The 26,867-nt window shown below is 41.4% G+C and overlaps 1 protein-coding gene across 1 annotated transcript in view; it reads right to left on the bottom strand.

Annotated features, from left to right (window-relative positions):
* Positions 1-26,867, bottom strand: part of FAH (fumarylacetoacetate hydrolase) — a 373,600-nt gene that overhangs the window by 107,330 nt on the left and 239,403 nt on the right. The window contains exon 10 of the mRNA XM_044077971.1: positions 10,224-10,299. Within this exon, the coding sequence (XP_043933906.1) occupies positions 10,224-10,299 (76 nt within the window). The remainder of the gene's footprint in view (positions 1-10,223; positions 10,300-26,867) is intronic.

Here is a 26,867-nt window from a genome sequence, read left to right as displayed (position 1 = left end):
ACAGATTTTAGTGCTAAAATTAAAAAACTAGCTAGTTCTAAGGGAAAATTTGAAGAGCAGACTTTATGGCGCTGGGAATAGTTTAACCCTAGCTAAGCGGCGATGCATAAAGTGTTTTTTTTTTAATATAACAGTAACAAATGAGCAAACTGATTTAAACAAATTAACCAGTTAAGCAATAAAAACCTATAAACTGAGTCCCGTTCCAGCAGTCTTCGATCAGACAAGTTCTAACTGCACACTCCTGCCACTAGGGTGCAGGGGAACCTTCTCCAAAAAAGATGGTCTGGATTAGTGCTCAAGTTATACAAACAAAGCTAGATTCAGCAGGTCTGAATTTAGTCTATGCTACAGCAAACAAGGTGTACCAATTTCAGAAAGAAACAGTTCAAATAAGCAGGCACAATAAGCCTTTAACCATAAACTCCCAGATCAGAAGGGCAGAATCTACCCTCTCCTCCCACAAGAGTGCAGACCACACCTTCTTAATGTAAAATAACTGGCCCAAAGCCCAAGTGCTTAAACCAGAACTAATACACTTTTAGAATGACAGACACTAAGCCTTCAATCAGCAACTCCCAACTTAGAAGGATGTAAGCTACCTGTCCTGCCAACAGTGCAGACCACAAACCTTTTTAATGTAAAACAACTGGTCTAGAGCCCAAGTGCTTAAACCAAAAGGCTTAGAGTAACAGTTACAATTTAATCAGGCTACTACCAAGCAGTAATAAATGGAGCAGAATAAATACAATTGGGTACTTTTAAGAAGAGGATAAAGCAAAATAAAGTGCAACTGTTTTTCCAGAACCTAAGGAGGGTTTCCCAGAAGAGGCCATAGAAAGGGGAACCACACCTAACAAGGCCAGAAGGGAGATATGTAGATCACAGTCACTCTGCAATGAGCTGCCCTATGAAGAAACTGGAGGATATGCGTATAGGAGACCTGGGGTCAGAGCATACAGAAGAGCATCTTTGGGTGACTGCCCCTGAGAAGAGACTAAGGCACAGTAGTTGTTGCATTTGGTGTGGAAGGGGAAAGCAAAAGGTCACAACACAGAGTGCTCTACTGCAGAAAGATCTGAGCTGCAGCTCTTGGTTTTGGAGAGCACTCATGAGGAAGAAAAATATTCCTGCCCAAACTGTTGGTCACAATGTTGGACCTCCCCAGAATGTGTGTTGCAGTCAGAAACCACTGAGATGACATCGCCCATTACCAAACGCTCGTGGCCACTCAATAAAGAGGATAAGGACATGCCCCCCCCCCACTTGTTCAGATACGAGGTCACTGATCTGAACATTTGCCTCTACAGACAACCATGACCCTTGAAATCCACTCCCACCCAAGAAATGAGACATCCATGGTGAATGTGGCCATAGGATGGGAAAGAACAAATAGTCTCCCATTGGTCACCAAGAACGACTAACTACCACTGAATCTGATTATGACACACCTTTGACAACCTGTTGGGAAACTCCATTGGATGAGTCGAATAGGATCACTTCACTGTGAGGGTCAATTGCAGAGCCCTCGTGTGGTACCTCGCTAAAGGAACAACTCAAAGTTCCCTCGTGGCCCAAGAGTTTCAAAATTTCATGACCTGTGTGTGGGGGGGGGGGTTGTAATGGCAAGTACAGACAATGACTGGAATCAAAGGCCAATCACTAAGGAGCTTGCAAGTTTGGCAATTTGGTTGGCGGCATCCAAGTGAAACCTATGAACTCTAATGTATGGACTGGCTGTACAGTTGACTTGAGGTAGCTGACAATTTAACCTGAATGGCCACACAACTGGAGTAAGGTATCCCAGCTATGATTAGAGATGCTGTTGTGGGGGCACTGAGGAAACAATTGTCTTGGTATGGACCTGAAATCCTGCAGCCAGAACCAGACTGCAAGCACCACCATTCACTTGGTGAATACCTGGAAGGCGGTGGTGAGACTGAATGGCAGGGCTCTGAATTGGTAATGACTGGCCTTCAGCCAGAAGAGCAGAAACCTCCCAGAGTACCTATCTATCTTGATATGATGGTAGGCATCCTTGAGCTCTATCAAGCACATCCAATCGTCCTTCCTCAGCAGAGGTAGAGTGGACTGCATCATGACGCTCTCAAATTTGGTCTGTTTCATTAAGATATTCAATTTGCTCAAATCCAAAATAGGTTTGAGGTCCTTGTTTTTCTCTGGTACCCAAAAAACCCTTGAGTAGACCCCAGATCCTCAATGGGCTGGGTGGTGTTCCTCGTGGATGACTAGGATTTGCCAGCAACTTCTAAATCTCTACTACTGCCAACAATCTCTGATGGAGTAGAACATCTAGGGCTATTTGTGACCTAAATTTGGAATTCATAAAAAGGGAATGGTATAACCTCTGGATAGGACTCAACACCCATGCATTTGAGGTGACAGCCTCCCAAGCTTCAAGGTGAAAAGGCAAGTGACCCCCCCCCCCACTACCTCCACAGCAAGACAGTCAGGGCAACCCTTCAGAATCGCTGTAAGGGCCCCACCATAGAAATCCCTGCAGAAGCCCTGATTTTGTGGACTGCCCCTGTCTTGTGAGCAGTGCCTGTTATGGTCCTCCAGCCTCAGGCAGAACCCTTAGAAGGAGTATCCCGGGAAGGCTGCTGCAATTGTCTAAAAAAAAAAAAAAAAGGTTTGCCACCTTCTGATTCCTTGAGAAGGTTCACGGAGGGTTAACAAAATGCACTCCTATGGCAGACAGTGTCTTTCCATCTTGATCACTTGTGGTAAGAGTGTCTTTAATCTTAGGCTCAAACAAGGATGAGCCATCGAAAGGGGCACTAATAAAGACAACTTGAAGCAGTCTGCAAAGTTGCACAACTGCATCCAAGCATGGCAATGCTGGTGCCAGCCACTCAGGACATTCCATCAGCTGCATTAGAAAGGGGAAATGTTGGTAATGGACTGAAGAGTAGACAGCTGAGTCTCCAGTGTCTTCTTAACCTCCAGAGACTGTTGCATCTTAATAATTCTCAACACTTCAGCCACAAGATCGGACTGAAGCCTTTCAGTTGGGATAAATAGTTTGTGGCCTGAAAGTGAATGTCGCCGAGACATAAAATCCCTTCCCCTAGATGGTCCAAAGCTCAAAATTTTCTGTTTGGGGATGGACTGAGGAACCCTCCTCAGAGATTTCCTTCTTTGTGGTAGCTATCACCACAACTGCATCCATGGCTGAGCCCTTACTCCAGTGTTGCTGATCCTTGGGAGGAGCAAGAATTTTATCAGGCTTCTTAGGAATGGGCTCTACCATGTTGGGTTCCTTCCACGCCCTCAAAGCCACTACATCTATGGCTGCATCTACAGGAGGAACCACCCAGGGCATGGATAAGCCCACACCAGAGGCCTCGAAAAATACTGACGCCTCCAGAGAATTTACTTCTGTGGTCCAGCTTCCGCAGTGGAGAAGAAGCTCCAAGAAACTGCCAAAGGAGGTGTGAATGCATGGTGACTTAGGGAATCCCTCTCCTTCCTCGAGGTTGGTATCTTTGGTGAGGCACTCCTCAGGGGAGTCTACCTGCTTTCTCTTGCACCACCTCTTGAATGAGACCTCCCATGTTGACAAAGCCAGAGCAGAGGCGGAAGAATCAGGAAGCCCGGCAAGGGAGACAGACTGGAGACAAATCAGCATCAGATGTAGAGGAGCAGGCAGATGACTCGCTACAGGCACAGATGGGAAGGGGAATGGGACACCTCTCCTGAGCAAAGAACATCCTCTCCACTATGTCAAAGGGGGAGGTGGAAGCTAGCCACTGGGAAACAACAGTTTCAGAATCCAAAGAAACCTGAGAACTGCCTGAGCTACACCTCAAACCAGTGTCAATACCAGAGCCGAGCTGCCAAAAGATGAAGCTCCGAGTGGGAGGGACAAACCTAAAGAATGCAACCTGAAAATGCCAGCCTAAATACCATGTCTATGAGGTCCACTCGGCTCCGACAAGGAAGGGGTCCTGGACCTGAAGGACTAAGACCTAATTTCATCAAAGTCTGCAAGGATGACCTCATCAGCTGCTCCAAGTCAGAAGCTTTGAAGCTCCCCACAGACCTTGATGATCAAGTGGATGAAGCGGCAGATGGGGGCTTGGATAATCGCTTTGTTGACAAAGAACCCACCCGTCAGATCCAAGCCAGAGAGCCTCGAATGCGAGGAGGAAGGAGAAGACTCCAGTGACATGTCCAGTGGAATGGAGGGGAGACGGTCAAAAAAGAGTTTGGCATACTGAAGGCCAGAGATAGAGACTTGATTGTGGTTGGCACCAAAGGCGATCAGCTCCAAGGAATGACTGCCAATGCCAGGGCACAAGAAGGTCTTGGGACCTTCGGATCCAGTGAACAAGAAGAGGGTCCAGGTGGTGAGATAGAACAGGACCTCTTATGGTCCTCTCTAGAGGTCTTGGAGTCCTTAGAAGGAGAATGAGGCTTGTTGCAGCCATCCTTTGGGGGCAAAGATGAAGAAACAGCAGGAAGAAGACCTTTCAAGACTAATTTTCCCTTCTCTCATTAACTGCCATGGACCTAAGCCCTTCACAAATCCAAAAGTGGGACTCAAGGTGGGCAGCCCCCAAACAATATATACACTTGTCATGTGCCTGACGGCAGCTTGTGCCCACAAGCAATGCTTTTTTGAACCCCTTATCCACGGGTAAACAGCCAAAAAAATACAAAACACAAGCAGTAAAAGCTACGCTAACCTACACCTAGCTCCTAGAGAAACACTACACACAGAAACCAAAAGCCAACAAGCAACAAATCACAAAAGGCAAGAAAAGCCCACCGCAAACTCTACAAACACCAAAAACTATTAATTCTAAGAAAAACTCTTAGCATCTAAGCATAGAAAAACTATCTACTATCTAACATAAAACTATGCCTAAAAGATAGGGGAAGAAACTGCAAAAAAAATTTCAAAAAGGATACACTATAGTGGAACCACAGATTGAGCTGCTGACTGCAATGACAGTAAATTTGATCTCGGGTATTTCTGTGGAAGAGGGGATTGTGGGTCTGGGAGGCAGAGCCTAGTGACTTGAAGTCTAGAGAATATGGCTGGCATAAGATCAAAGCCGGATTCAATAACTGACAGGTTGAAGGCAGACCGAGAAGACAACATCGGATACTTATTTATCTTTGTTATATACTCTAAAAGAGTAAACAGTGCATATGACAATTTTCTTATCAACATGAATAAAATCAATTCATTCAGATTATAGCACTGTACATTTCTCTCATGGCATTTTCTCTATATTTTGTACATACTTATTCTTAGTATTCGATTTTATATTTCAAACTGTTAATTTCTTGTACTGTGGAGCTTTTCTCCCCAGGTCTCCACTGAAAATGGGTTCTCTATGGCCCAGTGGACTTTCCTGGCAAACAAAACGCAAATAAATAAATATATCACAGTTATAAAGAGAAAACGTGTAAAGCATGAATGAAAAAGAGAGAAAATAGTTAGATTTGGATTGTATTTGTTTTGTGGGGTAGAGCACTGATCTCCAGGAACCTTTCTCAGACTCAGCCAGGGAGCAATGTCTGGTTAAGTGGCTTGCTCAGAGTCACACAACTAGGCAATGGATGCTGAAGGAATCAAACTTTGCATCACTGGTCATAGGAAACGGCTTGTTAACAGCTCCTTAATCCTGTTAGCCAACTGCCAGACAATAATAATAATAAAAAATAAAAACAGAAAACAGAACAAAATTTGCCAAAAAAAAAAAAAGAGAGAGAGAACAAATACAACACATAATCACACACTGCATGAAGATGAATATTGAAACATTCCACATATACGTGCCATCATTCTGCTAAGGAAACTCAAGCTTAGGACAAGGTTTCCAGTTTTTCCAGAATGATCATTCAAAAAGCCTTGAACCCAATTTAATATTCTTACCACAGCCTATAATTTTCTCTTTCAATATATCTATCGACATTTCATAACCACAGATCCTATTCAATGCTCATATATTTGTAATTAAAATATTAGTTACTGCTGGCAGTGTGGTGGACCACAGCAGCCATGCCAACAATTAGGTAAAGAAATAAGTAGTAAAACAATAAGATTCTGAAGGCACTTGAATATGCCATAGGACAAATGGATGGCATCTACACAAAAGAACAGAAAAGTTTTTTTGATGGCTTGCTGAAAACAGGCTTCAGCCAGTCTGGGCAGACACCCACTTAGAATGGAAGACTTTTTCGTCTGCTACTTTCAAATGTGGGTAGCATCAAACATGGAAGTTGGTAATCAGCTGAAAAAAAAATTACTCCCAGATAGTATAGTGCCACGATTGCACTCAACACTTGAGAACAAAAAAACTCTGTGGCACATAGAACCACAATTACTCTCGGAGTTTGAGAAGAAGACAATTTTATTATGTAGCTTTCTGCTATAAAAAGGTATTTAATAAAGTTTTGTTAAAATCTTTCTGCACTGGAATGCTCTAGCTTCATGCATGAGCATAAATAGTGACCAATGCAGAGTATCACCAAAAAGTTCAAAGAGCTTTAAAAACCTTAATATGATTTGGAGTGCTACACTTCTTTTTTTAATGTGTGCCAGCTCAAAGTTTATTACAGAAGATATTAGAGTACCAGAATAACTTTGATTCTAGCCATTATCTGAGAAGCATTCCCAGGTGTATTACACCTTCCTAAGCTGGAAAACACTTTGTGCTCCTACTCCTTATTTTTTAGTACAATCAGGGCTGGACAGTGCAGTAGTGCAGCGCTTAGGGTTGTCACCTCACAGAAACAGATTCCCCGATTTGATTCTCGGCTGGGGTGCCTTCTCTGCAGAGTCTGCATGCCCTCCCTGTGTTCATGTGGGTTTCCTACAGGTGCTCCGGTTTCCTCCCATGTCACAAAGACATGCGTCTATAGCTTTTCTCCCCAGGCCTCCGCTGAAAATCGGGTTGTTCCAAGTCAGACTTTCCCGACAAACTGATGTTAAATAAATAAAATAAATAAATAAGTACATTGGAACAGCTTAAGTTTCATTTACACTTTTTCTCTCTGTATGTAATTGGTAGTAAGAGAAGTAAGTAAAAGTTCAATGTACTACAAACAATTATAATCTAATCCCACCATCATAGCCAGTTATATGCTCTTGAAATGGATACTAAAATACTCTTCTACAAAATAGAACGTCAGAAAAAAATATTGGCAATAGATGATTGTCACAGCTGAAGTGACACCCAACCCTATGTGCATAAATGTTTGCGATAGAAAACCAGAGGGCACTGAGAAAACCCACAGGTAGATGGAAAGATCAGGACTGAATCCCAAACACTGCAGATGTGATGCAGACAGCTTAATCACTGTGCTGCTGATATAAAATATTAACATATATGTTAGTCAACTTTGTGGTGGGTCTTATGCCGCAGTCTTAGGTTATAATTTGATGGAATACAAGGGGGCAGTACTGAAGACTGAAGGTATATGGGATCCAAATCATGTACTTTATGGTTCATTCTGCATCTAGACTGCTTCAATACTTCTACAAGTGAAACAGCAGACTGGCTACAGAGAAATCTCTTTCTCATTGCAGTGGCTAAAAGATTTGCATCAGGATAGATGCAGAGAGTGGGGTAGCCAAAAAAGACAGGACAGCAGAGTTAACGAGTGGCCATGTATATGTGCCAGTTTCAGTGAAAAGTAGCGCAGGATACTGCATGTGGGTACAAACTATCCAAATACACGTTTGGTTCTGTGAACTGCACCTATGTGGGTACAAAATCCCAGTGCACGACTACAGTGAGTGTAGGTGGATACTAGAAGCAATTAAAATGGAAAATAATCTTGGTATAAATTACATCAGATGATTTCAAAGGAACAGTCAATATGAGAAGAGAGAAAGGAAATTTCATGAGATTCAAGAGTCCATACTATGTTGCAATACCAGTAAAGAAACTACACTTAATTTTATATTGTACATAATTTTGTTAAGGTACAAACTGGAGTGCTAGGTACATTTGTTAGCACCTCCAGTTCTGCAAGGATACAGACACAGTGCAGGCTCTGTACAGAACAGCAATGTACATATAACATGGTTTGCAAATGGTCAATGTATTTTAAATCACTGTTGGAGCTTTTCTCCCCGGGCTTCTGCTGAAAATGGGTTTCTGACCCAGCCGGACTTTCCCGTTTACCAAATGTCAATAAATAAATAAATGATAACAGGAAAAGCCTTCATAGGCTAGAAGGGGAAAGTCAAAAAGAAAGAAGCGTTTAAAAAAATTGAGGGATATTAAAGTCCTGAAAACAGCACCTTTCATTGAAACAGATATTGAAGAACATAGGCAAGACTATGATTCCAGGATGGCATTACAAAATAATTTTGCAGAGAAAAGGTTGCCAGTGAATGGTCACTGAATTCAACATTATATGAGAAGCATTTCTGCAGAGAAAAGGCTGCCAGTGAATGGTGACTTAATTTAATATTATGTGAGAAGCATAAAACATCTCAAAGGATGTAGGCAGATAAAGAATATTTTTTAATTAGGAACTATAACTTATCAAGTAAGTAGGAAGCATCGATCAGGTGGGCCAAGTCTTAACTTGCAAAGGTTTCTATGCTTTGCAAAATATATTACATTATATTATGAAACATGAATGTATAATACAATTGTTTTCAATAAAAATATTGTCTGGTGTGTCTGCAAAATATAATTTTAGGTACTTCTCAGATAAGCTAGAACGTATCAAAGAGAAAGACATCCTTTTCTGACTGAACTGAAAAAATTAATTTGTCTGAAGTGATCATTCTTCCATTGTACAAGTAGCCTATAATGACCTTTCGAACTGACTAAAAGAGAAGCTATCAGACTTTGCAATTTATCTGTACTAGATAAGAAAGAAAAGATGACGTCTGAATTTATCTACACTGTGATTTATGTGTCTTGATGGAAATAGTGGCTTTTCTTTATTATCAAGCTTAACTTCAGAGAAATATTTTTGAATGAACTTTTTAGCAGTGCTAGAAACACACCTGTGTCCTTATAAAACTAAATACATGCAATCTGCTGTCATTCAAAAGATACTACCACTTATTTTGTAGTCTTCGTTTGTTTCCCATTATATTACTGCTATAACACCTGCTGGATGAGAGTTACTTAAGGATTTACTCATGACTGATCTTTGATTAAGGGGATGAAGACAGAGGGACGGATCTCAAAAGCCAAGCAGTAAAACCTGCATAATTCCCACTCCTGGCACGTACAGATCTATAATACCAATCCCAAGTTTTAGATGATTTTAGTTTCACTGCATGCATACTTTGCATGCACACGTAATGGAATAAGAACGCGAGAAGAAAACCCTCTACATGAACCATACTTTGGTATGATGTAGTATCTGACTCCATACTATTGCTAAGCAGTTGTTCAAGAAATGTGGTGTCAACCAAGCTACATGTCAGTGTAACAATATAATGTAAAAAGGGCATCAAGATATTTTCAATCATTTATGAGAAAAATGACTGCGGGATAAGTACCAATCAGGTGGCATCACTGGTAGACTGCAGGCAACAATCTGACTTGATTAAGGAACCTGTCAAATACACATGATTATTATTACTATTATTTATTTATTTATTTATTTATTTATTTATTTTTGTGGGAGAAGCATCCAGGTCAGTAAGTGCTATGAGTTATATACTGGCTGTGTGTACTACTGACATGGGAGTTACATAGTAAGTTGCACTTCCTGAGATTTTGACTGGTTAATTCAAACTGAATAGCTATGAACATGGTATAATAAGGAATGTAGTATGCTATCTGCACTTTTTTCTTATTCTGTTTTATATATAGACTAACCCATATTTAAAACTATTTTAGATAGTTGGAGCCGAAATACCAAAGTGAGAAACACATCTCATATCCCAGTCAAAAAAGTAAAAAAGTTCAGCACTGCTCATTCATAAAAACATTACAATAACTAAGAAAAAAGACAAAAAAAGGAACACAATAAAGTGCTCAACACAAAGGTTAAAAGTCACAAACAGTACCTTGTGAAGAAATGCAATAGTTTTGTATTCAGTACAGCCATGTGATGGAGAAGAAGAGAAAGACGAAAAGGCAGTCTGCATGAATTGTTAGTGTTTCACACTTCGGGACATTGAGAATAATCATAACACACCTAACCATTCAAAGTAACATTTACAACTACACAATACACCACAAGCCAACTATTGTGAAATACAGTACCTTTAATGGAGACAAAAAGGTCGATGTCAAAGGTGTAAGGATCTTCATGAAGAAGGTACGGTAATGGCTTTGGATCCTAAAATATTGAAACACATCAACATGAAGGAAAAATAGTTCATTCAAGAAATGGTCTTCTGAAACTCATCCATTCACACAAGAATTCAGTTACAGTTCCCAAAGACATGTTATTTAGAGTTATAATAATTAGTATTAATACATTCTGAAAGCCTTGTAAAAGTAGCTTTACTACCCAAAATGTATATATTTGTTCCTTTTAGTACTGGCAGAGGTTACATAAGAATGGAGAAAAATGTGAATGTGCTACTCTCTTATCAAACTGAAGATGATTATAAACACCTTACAGTACAAGTCAGTTTACACTGTTTTTCTAGCTTCCACAATTTCCAGAGTTGTTGTTTGATGACTACAAAAAAGCAATCACATTCCACATATGAATGAAAAAGTGAAACAAAAATGTTTTAAGAAGCAGAACACTGGTAATGAAAGCAAAGTCATAGGTGCCGGAATCATACAGTCATGGGGAGGGAGTGGCCCCCCACACACTTTTACAGCAGCAAGACCTGTTTTAGGACCCAACTGAGGGCTCATGCATGCATCTCATGCTAACGTGATTTTTTAAGCACAAACATGTGCAGGTTCCCAATCACATCACTGCTGCCACGGTAAGCACTGCTCCGTTTATTTATGTTATGAAACTGCTGCTGGGCTCCTTATTTATGGTATGAAACTGCTGCTGGGCTCCTTATTTATGGTATGAAACTGCTGCTGGGCTTGTTCGTTAATGTATCATGAATTAGTTGTGCAGCCTGTTTGAGCAAGTAAGCTTGCAAGAGTGGTATATGGAATTCAGTTAATTCATTTGAGAATGAATGTAATTCATTCATAAAGTAAATTATCCATGTAAAAGCTACATCCAAAATTTGTTTACCAGTATTATAGGTTCATAGGTTCATAGGTTCATACTAGGCTATCTGCCCTAGGGCATTTATAAGCCTAGCCAGAATGTGTTTGGCTTTTGCCACCCATTTTAAATAAATTTTGCTATGCCCTTTTTTTGAGGTTAGTATACTGTGCCTCTGTCTAACAGTGACACAGAAGTCATACCCAGGGTAAACCTACGATCTCCCATCCACTCATCAAGATTCCTCTTAAAGAGAGTCAATGAGGGACTCTGCCTAACCTGGACTGGGATTTTATTCCAGAGTGAAGGGAGCCTCTGGGTTATGAATCTGTCCCTCCAGCATGTCCTATTTATTTCAGTGCTGAGGTTCAAGTCTCTCGAGCGTGCAGCTCGATAGGATTTGGATTTTCTGAGGTGCAGCATGTCCATTAATTCCGGGTTGGACATGGCTTTATATGTCAGGCACAGATCGCCTCTGAACAGGCGGTATGCCACTGAGTAGAGCTGGAGTTTCTTTAACCGGGCAGCATATGGCATCTGTTTGTGCCCTTTGATCCTCTTGGTGAGGTACGTTTGGGGTCTTTCCAGTTGCTGCAGGTGTCTGGTAAGGTACATCCCAAAAGGGGCATTGTACTCAATTATGGGCCTGATGAGGGATGAGTAAAGAGGCACGATGACCTCCCCTGATCTAGATGTGAATCCCTTCATGATTAGGTGGGCTATATAAAATGTTTTTCTAACCACTTTGGCCACGTGGTTGTCAATTGAGAGATTGCTATCAACTTGGGTCCCCAGGATCCTAATTACTTCTTCTGTACTTAATGGATTACCACCTATGTGGTAATTTGTGGGCACTTTGTTTTTGCCAAAGGGGATGACTATACACTTTTTGGCGTTTAGCTTGAGGCCATGGCTCTGGCACCAGTTGTCTGTTTCTATTAGGCCCTTTTGGAGGATGCTTGTGTCAGCTGGAGAGTCGATTATGGCGCCCAGTTTGCAGTCATCTGTGAACTTGGTCAGCCACAGTCCTTCCGTGTTGGCCTGTATCTCCGAGAAATATATACTGAACAAGAGAGGTCCCAGGACTGAGCCTTGTGGGATGCCACTTGTAACTGGTTTGGAGTCTGACATGGCTCCAGCAATTCTAACCATGTGGGTTCTGTCCTTGAGCCAGTTTGCAACCCATCTAGTGACGTAGGGGTTTATATTTAAGCTGCTGAGCTTATCTATAATGCCCGAGTGGGGTATTTTATCGAAGGCTTTTGCGAGGTCCAGGTAGGCTGTGTGGACCACCTTCCAATGGCCTTGGTGACTGTTTCAAAGAAATCAACCAGGTTTAAGAGGCAGGATCTGCCCTTAACAAAGCCGAACTGGGTAGGATCCAGTGTCTGTAGGTCCCCAATATCTTTATTTATGAGGTCCATGATTATCCTTTCCATAGCTTTGAGACCAAGCTAGTCAGGCTTATGGGGCGATAGTTTCCAGGATCCGTTGAGGCACCACCTATGTGGAGAGGGACCACAGTTGCTGTATGCCACTCTTTGGGTACATATCCTGTAGTAAGGCTGAGATTGAACAGTAGTTTTATGTTTGGGTTTAGCTCTTCTTGGAGTTCATGTAAGCCGGGACACCGCCTGGTCCCATTGATGCTGTGTTTTTGCTTTGGAGAGGCGGCTCTTACCTGAGCATCCGAGATGTCAGGGGCAGCACTCTGCTGGGATAGATATTTGCCCTTTTGGGGGGGAGAAGTTTGCACTGAACCTGTCAGCTAGGATGTTGGCAATGTCTGTGGGTTCGGTGTATTTTTTGTCATTTTGGACTAATTCTGAGCATATCTGGGAATTACCACCCAGGTTCCTAACATAACTAAAGAAAGCCTTGTGATTATCCTTAGTGTCCTGTGCAATTTTTCTCTCGAAGCTGGCCTTAGACGATTTTATGAGTGTCCGTAGTTTTTTGCTAATACTGATCAGAGATGCCTTCCCTTTTGGAATTTTGCTCTATCATTTAGTAGCTTCCTCCTTCTATTGTATAGCTTGTTTATGGCTGGGGTCCACCAGACAGGACGTCTGCCTTTGGAGGATTGGGTCTTGGTTTTATTTGGGATCGATGATCCATGCATTCCTGAAGGTGTTCATAGAATGCATTTATAAAGGATTCTATTTTCCACAGGCCCGGGGCTTTGAAGGATTCCACCTCAGTTTTGAGGAGTGTGAAATTTGCTTAAGAGAAGTTTTTCACTGGGGTTTTCTGGGCAGGGGTGGTGTCGGGATGTGAACATCCAGTGAGATTAGTTTATGGTCTGATCTTACCAGTGAGGGATACACTTCTGGTCTGGAGCATAGAGTCCCCATGTTGGTGATGATCAGGTCCAGTATGTTCCCCTCTTGTGGGAGTGGTAACAAGTTGTTCCATAGCATTTGAGTTTATAAATTCTAGGAACCTTTGGGCTAGGGTGTTGGAGCTAGAGTAATGCTCCCAGTCTATGTTTGGGTAGTTGAAGCCCAATATAATGGTGTTTGGAGAGACCTTCATATTTTCCAGTGTTCTCATGAAGGCCGAGTGGGGTTCCTGGGTTAGGGAGGGTGGTCTGTAGCAGGCTATAAACTGGAAGGCAGTTTTACCCACTGTTAGTTGCACATGGATAGTCTCTGATGCTTCGTGCTGTGCCACCAACCTGGAGGTGTGGGTATCTTTAATATTGATACTCCCTCCTTTTGTGGGTCGGTCCAAGTTTTGGGGCGAAAAGCATGGTATGAGGTATAACCTGGTAGTGCTGGGGTGCTCTCGGGAGCCTTGAACCAGGTTTCTGTTACTGCACAGATATCGATTTTCTCCATGCTAAGGAGAGTTTCGTGCATCTTGAGGTTTAGACTTCTGGCGTTGAGTAGCATTACTCTTAGTTTCTTATCCCTTGTGATACCTATGGAGGTGGGTTTGTCTTTTGAGCCTTGCCTAAAAAAGGCACTATGGGGTAGCAAGAGCCTTTGCCAATATCCGAAAGCCCAGGGGTGACAGGTGCAGGCCGTCCCTAGCGAAGCATTGCGGCTTGTCGAGCATGTCATCCCAGGCTGACAGGCATTGGATTCCCTTTGAATGACACGAATAATTAAGCCAATTGTTGAAATTGATCATCTTGTCTTCATATTGTGGCATCATTCTTGGTGAGGGTAAGATGCTACTCAAGATCAGGGTCATACAGGCCTGGGCCACATGCTCAGAGAGCTCCTCTATGTCTCTTTTCATGTAGTCCAGGGAGGTACGTCTCAGGTCATTCACACCAGCATGGACAATGACTGAGTCATATTTGTACTTGCCTTGGAGTGACCCGAGTGCTTGTGTTATGTGGCGGATCCTAGCGCCCGACAGGCAGCTCACCATGACATTCTCCTTGTTCAGCCTGGTGAGCAGGACGTCAGTGTGCCTGATGATAGAGTCACCTATTACAAGTGTATCAGGTGTGTTGTTTAGCCTTAAGGGCTGTGACTGTTCGGCACATTGGCTTTGTGAGCTATGTGTTGCACGTGTTTTGTTTTGGGGGTAGCGGTTGCTTGGGTGTCTGCTTTGGAGGTCTCTGCTGCTTAGGCAGATTTTTATTTAGAGCCTCCGAGTATGTTTTTGTGTGTTTATGTGTTTGGTCTGCTGTCGTGGTAGGTCTATGTGAGACTGGAATTGTATGGAGTGTGGTTTCCTTCTCCTCCTGACTGGTTTCGCCAGTACTGAGTTGAGAGAGCTTAGCCTCCAGTTTGGCTATATGGATGCATCTGTCACATGTGTTGGAATTTATTGGGAGGAGGAGAGGGTTGTCTGTGTACATGAGGCAGTTGTAACATTGCCTCAAGATTCCCAGATTCACCAGCTGGACCGGAGAGAAGATTGACAACTGACCTTTGGACATGCTAGAATAGTATTGGGAATTCCTTTATAATTGAAAATAAAAGGGCCAATGGGAAACAAAGTACTCGAGAGGACTTTGTGAGAGTGTAGTGCTTTTAATTTTTAGTGCTGACTTATATAATTGCTTTAGTGAGCAAGTGCCTTTAGTGAGCAAGTGCCAGGTAACTTAAATGCAATGTGTTACAGGTAACTTAAATGCAAAACGACAAACAGTAACTTTCTTTTAAGTGAAACAAGGAAATGAGTACAGTAAGCAATGCAGATATCACTAGGGATCCACAGAAGCTGAAAAGTTAGCATTTCAGGGAAATAACAAGCAAACAAACAACACGCATACAAACAGAGCTAGATTCAGCAGGCCTGGATCTAGTCTATGCTACAGCAAACAAGGTGTACCAATTTCAGTAAGAAACAGTTGAAATATGCAGGCACTATAAGCCTTTAACCAGAAATTCCCAGCTCAGAAGGGCAGAGTCCAGCCTCTCCTCCCACAAGAGTGCAGACCACGAACCTTCTTAATGTAAAATAACTGGCCTGAAGCCCAAGTGCTTAAACCAGAACTAATACACTTTTAGAATAACAGACACTGAGCCCTCAATCAGCAGTTCCCAACTTAGAAGGATGTAGGCCACCTGTCCTGCCACCACAGTGCAGGCCACAAACCTTCCTAATGTAAAACAACTGGTCTGAAGCCCAAGTGCTTAATCCAAAAGACTTAGAATGATAGCTACACTTTAATCAAGTTACTACCAAGCAGTAATAAATACAATTGAATACTTTGAAGAATGCCTGGATTAGTGCTCAAGTTATACAAACAAAGCTAGATTCAGCAGGCCTGGATCTAATCTACGCTACAGCAAACAAGGTGTACCAATTTCAGTAAGAAGCAGTTCAAATATGCAGGCCCTATAAGCCTTTAACCAGAAATTCCCAGCTCAGAAGGGCAGAGTCCAGCCTCTCCTCCCACAAGAGTGCAGACCACAAACCCTTTTAATGTAAAATAACTGGCCTGAAGCCCAAGTGCTTAAACCAGAATTAATACACTTTTAGAATAACTGACACTGAGCCCTCAATCGGCAGTTCCCAACTTAGAAGGATGTAAGCTACCTGTCCTGCCACTACAGTGCAAACCACAAACCTTCTTAATGTAAAACAACTGGTCTGAAGCCCAAGTGCTTAAACTAAAAGGCTTAGAATGAGTTGCACCAAGAAGTAATAAATACAACTGAGTACTTTTAAGATGACGCAAAAGCAAAATAAATTAGGAAGAAACACAAATACAGTAAAAGCAGATAATTTCTTTTTTTTTTTCAGAAAAGTAGCAAAAACAGTAGTAAAAACAATTCACATGCAGTGCAAGCTGGCACACTTGAGTATGTAGCAATATTAGTCCACACACAGTTTGAAAAAATGTAATTAAATTAAAAAGGACTAAAAGCAAGTGCAGAAAGGGTTTATTAGATAGAATGCGGTAAAGAGATGGGACTGGGGAGTGTCCTAGATCAAATCTACAGTGGGGTGGGCACTGCAAAAGCCACCAAATTTAAACTACAACCAAGAACAGGGAGGGGGGAAGACAGTTTCAACAGAGCTAGATCTGAGGAATCAGTCCAAATTATAAAACCACAATAAAATGCAGAAAATATACTTAAATCAGCTTAGTCGGATTCCATGGTAGCAGCATAGTTGTGAAAAGTCCAGTGCAGGTAATTGTATTTGGTAGCTCAGGGAATTAAAAATATGCACTTGTTATGTAAATCTTATTTAAAGTTGTTTCACATCAACCACTTTTTACTTATAAGAAGAACAAATTAAAACAGTTCTTAAAAGGCAAACTTGATTTTCCTCAGTTAGAGGAAACTGAGGTAAACTGCATAGGCAGGCATTTTATTAAGGGTGCTTGGAATAACTTCATAATCAGTAACTATACACTTATAACTACTACCTAGTCACCTTCTTGCAAGGATAAACTGAATACACAAAATAAACATTTAGTAATACCCACGTTGCTAGGTATAAAGGCCTGAATATTGAACAAGGTAATATGGGTTATACCTACTGTTAATTCTCATATTAAAACAGATCATAGAAACATTACTGGCCAGAAGCTAAAAATTACTGCCAGTAATTGAACTACACTACAATGATACTACTTTGTAAATAATCTTTGGGGTGCCCCATGAGAATCTCAGGTCACATCACTTGGAAGTATGTATACTACTTAGGTGAGTCACATACAGACTGCTTATGTAACCTGAAACACCATTACCTTTATAAATATCTTCCCTTTCTGTTTACCCTAGTGTGTTCTTAGTACCTTGACTGCTTAGGATGTGTTATACTGCATTTGTTAATGTATTTTGAGAATTAGGATACACTGTATTAAGCATGTTATGAAACTGCTGCTGGGCTCCTTATTTATGTTATGAAAATGCTGCTGGGCTCATTCAATATCTGTCATGAAACTGCTGCTGGCCTCATTCATTATTTATATTATGAAACTACTGTGTGTGCGTGTGTGTGTAAAAAGGCCCAATTACTCTGGTGGTTAGGATTACCTAAGCCCAATCCATGTACCTTAGGTACAACAGTCTGCATTCTCTACCCACACCACCACTTCTGATTCAGGGAGTGGAGACCATAGCTCTCAACCATCTAGATTAATCAGTGAGAACAGAATTCACTAAATAATGATAGTGCTTTAAGTTTCAGTCTTCCTATCTTTTTTGGAAGAACATGGTAATATAAAACACTATTTTAGCAACTTTCTAAGATCATACAAGCAATATTTAAAATGTGTTCCTGGTTTTGGGCCTTTTGGCTTTTTCCAGATTTTTTCTGCTGTGAAATTTAAAGATTTAGTTGTGACAAGTGTATGGTGCAGTGGTAGTGTTGTTACCTCACAGAAAGAGGTTGTCTGGTTCAATTCTTGGCTGAGGTGCCATCTGTATGTCTTTCCTGTGTTTGTGTGGGTTTCCTCCCATGTTACAAAGACATGCATCTGGAGCATTTCTCTGTGGGCCTCTGCTGAAAATTGGGTTTGTTCCAAATTGGACTTTCCTGGTAAACAAATGTTAAATAAATAAATAAAATTTTACAAGGAGCTGAGAGCTTCAGGGGAAGAGAAGTTTAGTACTGCTTATTCTAAGTCAGTTTGAATTGTTAATAGCACAACAGGTAGTAGCCTTACTTTTGATGCACAAGGCTGTGAGTTCTACTCCCATGGTATGCAGATGGATCGCTGATACTGTACTGTGTTGTACTTTAAAGGGAGTGGATGCTGCAAGTCCTGTGAATGTCCTCCTTCGGAGGAGTTACCTAGTAACTATGAACCTGTTATCAGTTTGCCATCCATTCCCTATTGCAATATTACTAGTTTATCATTTTTTTAATGTAACATAGGCAATTTATTCTTCAAGGGCAAAAGCCACTTTATTTATAGATGAAACAATGAAATATAAAGTTGTTTTCTAGCAGCAACTTCTTCATTAGTTAGAGATCCCTTTAATGTGGAATTATTTACATGACTGACTTCTGCAGACATTTTGCATATTTAATGATATTGGTAGATTGTAATGACAGAAGTTTGAGTGGCCTTTTTATGGCTGAAATTTTCTGAAATGGGTAGTTTTGTCATTATTGGTTCATACATTTTGTTTCATTGCTTACTAGAAGACGGTTCAAAACTACAAATTTAAAACACATTCTAACAACTGGTGCTGTATTATACAGGGAATATAATTTAATACAATCAGGAAGGTGAATCAAAGAATACATGCATGTATGCATGGCCTTAAAAATGTGTTGGAAAACATCCCATAGGAAAGTGTGAAATGATCAAAATCATGAGCAAATTTTAAGCTTTACTCTTGTTACCAAAGCAATGGAGGAAGGTAAAACAGTTCACACCATATTACCTTGACCTGATCAAGCCTTTTGACAAAATCCCCTACTCAGGTGTAGTACAAAAGATGAATAATGTAGGAGCAAACACTTGCATCACTAACTGGATTACCAACAGGATGTAGGAGATCAAAATAGGGGAAGAGACCAGTCACCAGTGGAGTCCCCCAGGGTTCAGTGCTGAGACTTTTTCTGTCTGGCATATACATCTCAAAAGTAAAAGGAAAAACCAAAGGGCTTTGGCTGGCTAAGTTTGAGATGACTGCAAGCTAGGAGCAGTTACTGAATCCCCAAATGACTTAACCATCATGCAGGAAGGTTTACCCCACATAATAACTGGTGTCAAAATCATGACAATGCCCTCTGAGAACTGATCCAGCTGTTTGGCATTTGGGAACTTGCGTGTACAGTGACCTGTAACTTTTACCAATGTGCTAAAAGTCATAAGAAAGCCTTTCTATATTGCACAGCTTATAAATACTACTGATTGTGACTAGATCTAGATATGTTGTTGTCCCCCTTTACAAAGCTCTCATTTGGCCAATCATTTTGTATAATGCCCTCTTTGGCATGCATCTGTCCAGCCCCATGCAACAATTGGAATACCTTCAGAGATACCTTATTAAAAGGATACAAGTCCTAAACAATAGGTCTTGCATGGACCACCTCAAAGATTTATTACTATACTCAGTATCCTACAGAGTGCTTAGAGATGACATGTCTGGCATACAAGGCAACCTCTGACCTAATACAGATGGACCTACTGAATATCAGCAAGTCAAATGGCATCAGAAATACTCAGTCCAGGTATTTAAACTGAATGTTGTGGTGAGATGAATATATATCACACAGGCTGCCATTGTTCCAGAACAGACTATCCATAAAAATAAAACAAAGCTCATCTGTCCATATTCATATCCAACTTGGATCTAAGGATGGGTAATAGAAAATGTACTCCAGGATTGCCCCTCATGCCACTAATGAATAGAGGCAGTTCCTAAATGCTTCATTCCTTACATGGGTCTCTTCAAATTATCTATGGTATGATCACAGTTATTCTCACTAGAGCTAATATGCAATTATCAGACATGGGATAGGTAAGACCAATCAGAAAATGTTAATTCAAACGCCAAAAGGAACTGGCTAAGCATAAATTGTCCTCCAAGTGGACCTATGTTGTGGTACTAAATAGTTATAAAAAAATTGCCCTTTTTAGATCACTAAGTGCCTCTCTCACCCTCAACCCCCCCCCCCCAATCTTCAACAGCTTCCGGCACCTATGAGCAAAGTATCTCATCATACTCAAGTAAACAAAAGTGAACATTCCTGAAATGGCCCTGTCCTCAACAATTTGAAGGAGTTTGTTGAGTCAAAACAAAAGTGATCATGCTATCATGGTTCCAAGCTCTGACTGCTTCCAATATGAAAAAATGCACAGCAACCAAGTCCTATAAGGGGAAAAAGTATGGCCAGACAACTTCTGTATCGGCAAGGCTCAATAGAGCCTCAAAGGATTCAAATACTCTAGCTTTCCTTTTTTTTCCAGATTAAATTATATAGCAAATATGTGTCTGTGTGTGTGTCTTTTAGAGAATGGCTTTTGTTTATGACAGTCTCTCAGCTATAAGTTGTAAAGCAAGTTCGTTAATCCCACAGTACAATATTTTTCATTTTTCACACAAAGCAGACCCCCCCCCCCCCCACACACACAGTTCTGTATTTATTCTTTTTTCCCTCTATATTTTTTGTGCTTACTTACAAATGTGTAAAGCAACCACATGCTTCACCTCAGTTTGAGGATCAGGAATCATTAAATCAAAATCATAATCAAAAAAGTAAACAAAAAGCTTGGCCTTCTCTACAGGAACCACCAATTTATGACTATGCACACCAAATCCACAATAGCAAGAACCCATCTGTTATCCATACTATTATATGCTTCTCCTATCTTAACCAACTTTTGACACTCTAAACTCTCCAAAATGGAATCTTGCTACAACAAGATTGCCAAGTTTGCCACTGAAGCCAAAAACAGGTCTCATCACTGTATAGCCCTCAAACAACTCAAGTGGCCCAAGTTCCCTCAACTACTCCTACTAAACCAACTTATAGTTGCACATAAACTCTACTACCTGCCTGAGAAGACTCCTGCCCTCAAACAACTGATTCAGCCTTACACCCCAGCTAGAAACCTTAGATCTGCACACCACAACCAAATAAGCATCACTAAACACAAAAATGAGGCTGGCAAATCCCACTTTGCCTGCTCCATAGCCAAAACCAGCAACTCCCTCCCAGATCACATAGCATCTATAACCTCTACTTTCACCAGTTCAAAAAACTCCTCAAAGCCCACTACACAAAAGACTGGCTATGTCCATGTTACCTCCCAGATTAGTACAAATATCTCTCCAAAGTGATAACTCCAAAGTGATAACTCAAAAGATTGAAGCATGTTTTCATTAACCAATGTTTTTCTACACATATCATGTTTTGATACGCACTGTATTAAACACTGTAAAATGAACTTCTGCTATATTTATAATGTCAATACTAGTTAATAGAAAGCTTATGTATTTTGTAATTATAGCTTGTTAATTTGTTACCATTGTAATGTACTTTATTGGAGCTTTTCTCCCCGGGCTTCCGCTGAAAATGGGCCTGTGTCCAGTTGGACTTTCCCGGTAAACAAATTTAAAATAAAAAATTTGTGCCTTCCTAAAGCAGCACATTCATCCATTAGGAATATAAGGTCGATGCCCCTCCATTCGGAATAAAGTGAAGCAACTCCAATGGCCAGCAGTGAGGTACTGCTTAGTGACGTACATTTCAAGATTGTAGCTGTCCTCAACATCACAGAGGTGTTATGAGTTTCATTACATTGACAACTTTATTATTCACTTTTCCTTGTGATTTATAACTGTGAGTGAAAGAAAATGTGTACAAATTACTACAGCACTCAACTTTTCTCACTTGTCTAGAGGAAAACAGTTTTTAGTACTTAACAAATAAGCACCTATCCAAGCATGTCTAAGGGTCAGCTCCCAGTGTTTTCTCCTGTTTACCTGATGAATCTGGGCATCTTGGGGCAATTAAGCAATTGCCTCAAGTACACAGACAACCTTCTCCTCCTACCACCCAACACTACAACCTGTGAGAGATGCACATATATAGCAAAACTGGAAGCAAAGCTCTTCACCCAAGACTGGACTAGACAGTCAAGAGGAGAAGGTAAACACTTGCACCATACCACACTCATCACAGTCCCTCAAAACCTACACCACCAAAACACACAAACAGAAACACAAAACACACGTACATTCATGGAGGCTCTCAATAAAAATCTGCCCAAGCAACAGGGACCTCCAAAGCAGAAACACAAGCAACCTCCACCCCCCAACACAACCCAAATGACACACAGCCCACAAACTCAGTGTGCCACTCAACCACAGCCCATAAGGCATAACAACGTACCCAACACTCTAGTCATAGGTGACTCTATAGTCAGACACACTGATGTTCCACTCACCAGGCTAAACAAGGAGAAGGTTACTGTCCACTTCCTGTCGGATGCAAGGATCCACCACATAACGCATGCACTCAGGTCACTCCACAACAAGTACAAATATGACTCTGTCATCGTCCATGTTGATGTGACTGACGTGACATACCCCTCCCTGGACTACATGAAAAGAGACATGGATGAGCTGTCCGATCTTGTAGCCCTGAGTGGTATCCTGCCATCACCCAGAATGATACCACAGTACAAGGACAAAATGACTGACTTCAACAATTGGCTAAAGCTTCTGGTGACATTCTACAGGGATCCAGAATCTGTCTGCCAGGGATGACATGTTCGACAGACCACAATGCTTTGTCAGAGATGGCCTGCACCTGTTGTCCTTGGGATTCCGGATACTGGCCAAGGCTCTTGCCACCCCTATAGTGCCTTTTTTAGGCAAGGTTCAAATGACAAATTCACTACCATAACAGGTATAAGCAAGCAAAATCTGAGGGCAATGCTACTCAATGCTAGACGTCTAAACCTCAAAATGCATTCAGTCGAGGCACTCCTTAAAATGGAGAACATCGACATCTTTGTAGTGACAGAGACCTGGTACAAGGCTTCAGAGAGCTCCCCTTCATTACCAGGCTATAAGTCATACCACACTTTTTGGCCACTTAACCTGGACCAAAACACTGAAGGTGGAGGTGTGTCCATATTCATTAAGGATATCCACACCTCCAGGCTAGTTGCTCAGCATAATGCATCCGAGGTTATCTAAGTGCAACTAACTCTGGGCAAGACCGCAATCCAAATTGTAGCTTGCTACAGATCCCCCACCATGCCCCAGGATTCCCACTCCTTATTTCCTGATACACTGGAAAATATATTCTCTATTTCAACTACATGTATAGCCAATTGTTTTATTTTTATCTCTATTTCAAATATATGTAAAGCCTATAGTAATTTTTATTGTCTTAGCATCTATTATGTTATCTGTACTTTTCTCCTTTTTTTTCCTCCCCCGCCTCTAAAAAAATGACATGTATCCAGCTAGACTAGCCCGGTAAACAAATGTAAAATAAATAAAATAAATAAATATTAGGGTACAACCTAACACACTACTAATGGGCGATTTCAAGTATCCCTCCATTAACTGTGAAAACTACTCATGTACCAATTATTTTGCTCAACATTTTCTGGAATTCATAAATTCCAACACCTTGGATCAACTTATCCATACCCCCACCAGGGGCAGCAATATCCTAGACCTGGTCTTTACAAACATGGACAACCGGTGTTCCACACCAGAGGTCAATTCCTTATTGGTCAGATCGGACCACAAGCTAATCAGCCTAGACATCCACATCCCTGCCCCACCCCCCATTAGGAAAACCACCGTAACAAAATTCAAACTTCACGACACCCATGCAGACAGACAATAGAGGTATGACTCTTGAATCCTACACAAATGCACTTTATAAGCACTTACACGAGTGCATGGATCGTGCAATCCCTAACAGAACCAAGATGCTATCCTCCAAAAAAAGGAAGCCAATCTGGTGGTCTTCTGCCATAAACAAACTCTACAACAGAAGAAAGAAACTGTTTGCAAAAAAGAGTAAAATCCCATGATTAGAGAAACTCCCTGATCAGCCTCATTAAAAAGTTGAGATCCCTCATAAAATCCTCCAAAGCTAGTTACGAAACCAAATTCACCACTGATTCTAAAGACAACCACAAAGCATTCTATAGCCATGTCAAGAATCTCAATGGCAACACTCAGATCTGCTCTGAGTTACAGCACAAAGCACTAAATATACAAAACAACTGATATTGCCAATATCTTGGCAGATAGGTTCAGTGCTAACTTTACCCCTCTCTCACACCCTAAAGTGCCCATCTCTATACTGGAAGAATGCAAAGTTCCTGTAATCACAGCTGCACAGGTAAAAAAAACACTCTCCAAAGTTACGAACACAGCACTACAGAACGAAATGGCACCCCACCTAAGTACCATGTTCAATCATAGCCTCACCTCAGGCTTTGTGCCCACTGAATGGCGCACAGTGATGGTTATCCGATTCCACAAAGGAGGAGCCACCACAGAGCCCAGGAACTACCGCCCCATTAGCCTAACAAGCCTGGTCTGCAAGGCTATGGAACGTCATCATGGAACTTATAAACAATGACATGGGTAATCTCCAAACTCTGGAACCCACACAGTTCAGGTTTGTAAAAGGCAGATCATGTCTCCTAAACCTGACAGACTTCTTTGAAACAGTCACCAAAGCCGTAGATGAGGGTAAGGTGGTTCACACAGCCTATCTAGATCTCGCCAAGGCTTTCAACACCATCCCCCACTCTGGAATTACAGATAAACTCATTAAACTAGGTATAAATACCCATGTCACAAGATGAGTTGCCAACTGGCTCACTGACAGAACCCCACACTGTAAAAGTAGCGGACTCCAAATCAGACTTCAGACCAGTGACAAGTGGAGTACCACAGGGTTCAGTACTGGGTCCTCTCCTGTTTGTTATCTACTTCTCTGAAGTACAGGCTAACACAGAAGGTCTTTGGCTAATGGAGTTCGCAGATGACTACAAACTAGGAGCCATAATCGAAACTCCTAACGATGTGGACATCCTAAAAAAAGGGCCTCACTGAGACAGATGCCTGGTGCCAAAGCCATGACCTCAAGCTCAGTGCCAAAAAGAGCATTGTCATCCCTTTTGGTAAAAACTGTGTACCCATGAACTACCACATAGGCGGTAGTCTACTTAACACCAAAAGTGTGATAAGAGACCTTGGGACACAGATGGACAGTAGTCTCTCCTTTCATAATCACATCGCCACAGAAGTCAGGAAATCCTTCTACATGGCACACCATCAAAAAAGGTTTCTCATCCAGGAAAAAAGAGGTCATTGTTCCCCTCTACTCATCACTCATTAGACCCATTATAGAGTACAACGCCCCTTTTGGTATGCAACTCACAAGACATCTACAACAACTGGAAAGGCCACAAAAATACCTCACAAAGAGAATTACTGGCCTCAAACAGATACCCTACCCATACCATCTCAAAAAACTCCAGCTTCACTCCGTCGCATATCGCCTATTCAGAGGTGATTTCTGCCTAATATACAAAGCTATGTCAAACCCAGAGCTGTTGGACATGCTCCACTTAAAGAAGTCCCAATCCCTCCGAGCTACATGCTCTAGGGACCTAAACCTTGTCACCACAATAAACAGAACATGCTGGAGGGATAGATTCCTGTCCCAGAGACTTCCCATTCTCTGGAACAAACTACCTATCTATATCAAACAAAGCTCCTCATTAGCACTCTTCAAGAAAAAATCTTGATGATTGGATGGGAGATATGAAATTCACCCTGGGGATCACTTCTATGGCTCTGCTCGACAGGAGCATAGGAAAATAATTTTCTTGGGTGGCGAAAGCCAGGGTACCCTTTTGCCTAGGCTTATATAGGCCCTAGGGCCAATAGCCTAGTGCCTACCTATGAACCTACAGCTGTGATAATTTATAGCAGTATATACAGAGGGATGCAGCTACATTTGAAAAGGAATTATAAATGTTTCTGACAAAATCAACATTTTTCAATCAAAAGCAAAATGTTTAAGATACTTGGCAGTACTCGTGATAGCAATGTGATCTACCTCAGAGAAGCAACAATTTTTTGTTTTGTTTTTTTAATAAACACACTTCTGACAAAAGCAATGCGTTTTTCAATCTACAATCTAATTAATTTTAAGCAGTCTAATCAGTGCCAAGGAAGAACTGGGGGGGGGGGGGCTCAAGTGAAATCAATACCTGGTACACATAGTCCAGGATTACTTATCTCTGCTTTCTAACAAAGGAAATCAGGTGGTGCCCCCCACACACACACACACACACACACACACACACACCTGGGAATTTAAGCACCTGGTCATGACATTCAGCTGTGTTTTACTGATGTATTAATCATCACCAAAGGTAAAATATTTTACTGCTATGGTCACTAGAAGAGGCCAAAGATTTGTTGTTAAAAGTGCAGGAACCATAACTGGATATGCAACAGGGCCAGCTCTCTGTTAAAAAAAGACTCAATACTGTTAAGTGTTAACTGTAGTGTGTATAGACAAAAGACCCTACTAATGACAGCAACATAGCATGAAGACCCCTGTACCACTACCTGTACAAGGCAAAGGGTCAAGAGGTGAAGAAAAGCATGGTGCACAACTGAACAGTAATTTGCAAACTTTATCTGAGCCAGCAGACAGTATTAAATACCATAGCCTCTTTCATTCCACCAGAGAACTTCAGAATCAATACTGGCTATTGCAGTAAAAGGGGGTCCAAAAAAGGTACGTCACGAGGGACTCTCACAACTGACACAAAGTGCTTCAGG

The sequence above is a fragment of the Protopterus annectens genome, chromosome 7.part0 (genome assembly GCF_019279795.1).
Source record: "Protopterus annectens isolate FY-2018-M chromosome 7.part0, PAN1.0, whole genome shotgun sequence".
NCBI classification, from domain to species: Eukaryota; Metazoa; Chordata; order Ceratodontiformes; family Protopteridae; genus Protopterus; species Protopterus annectens.
The sequence above is the reverse complement of the archived record's forward strand: the minus strand, read 5'-3'. Positions and strand labels throughout refer to the sequence as shown.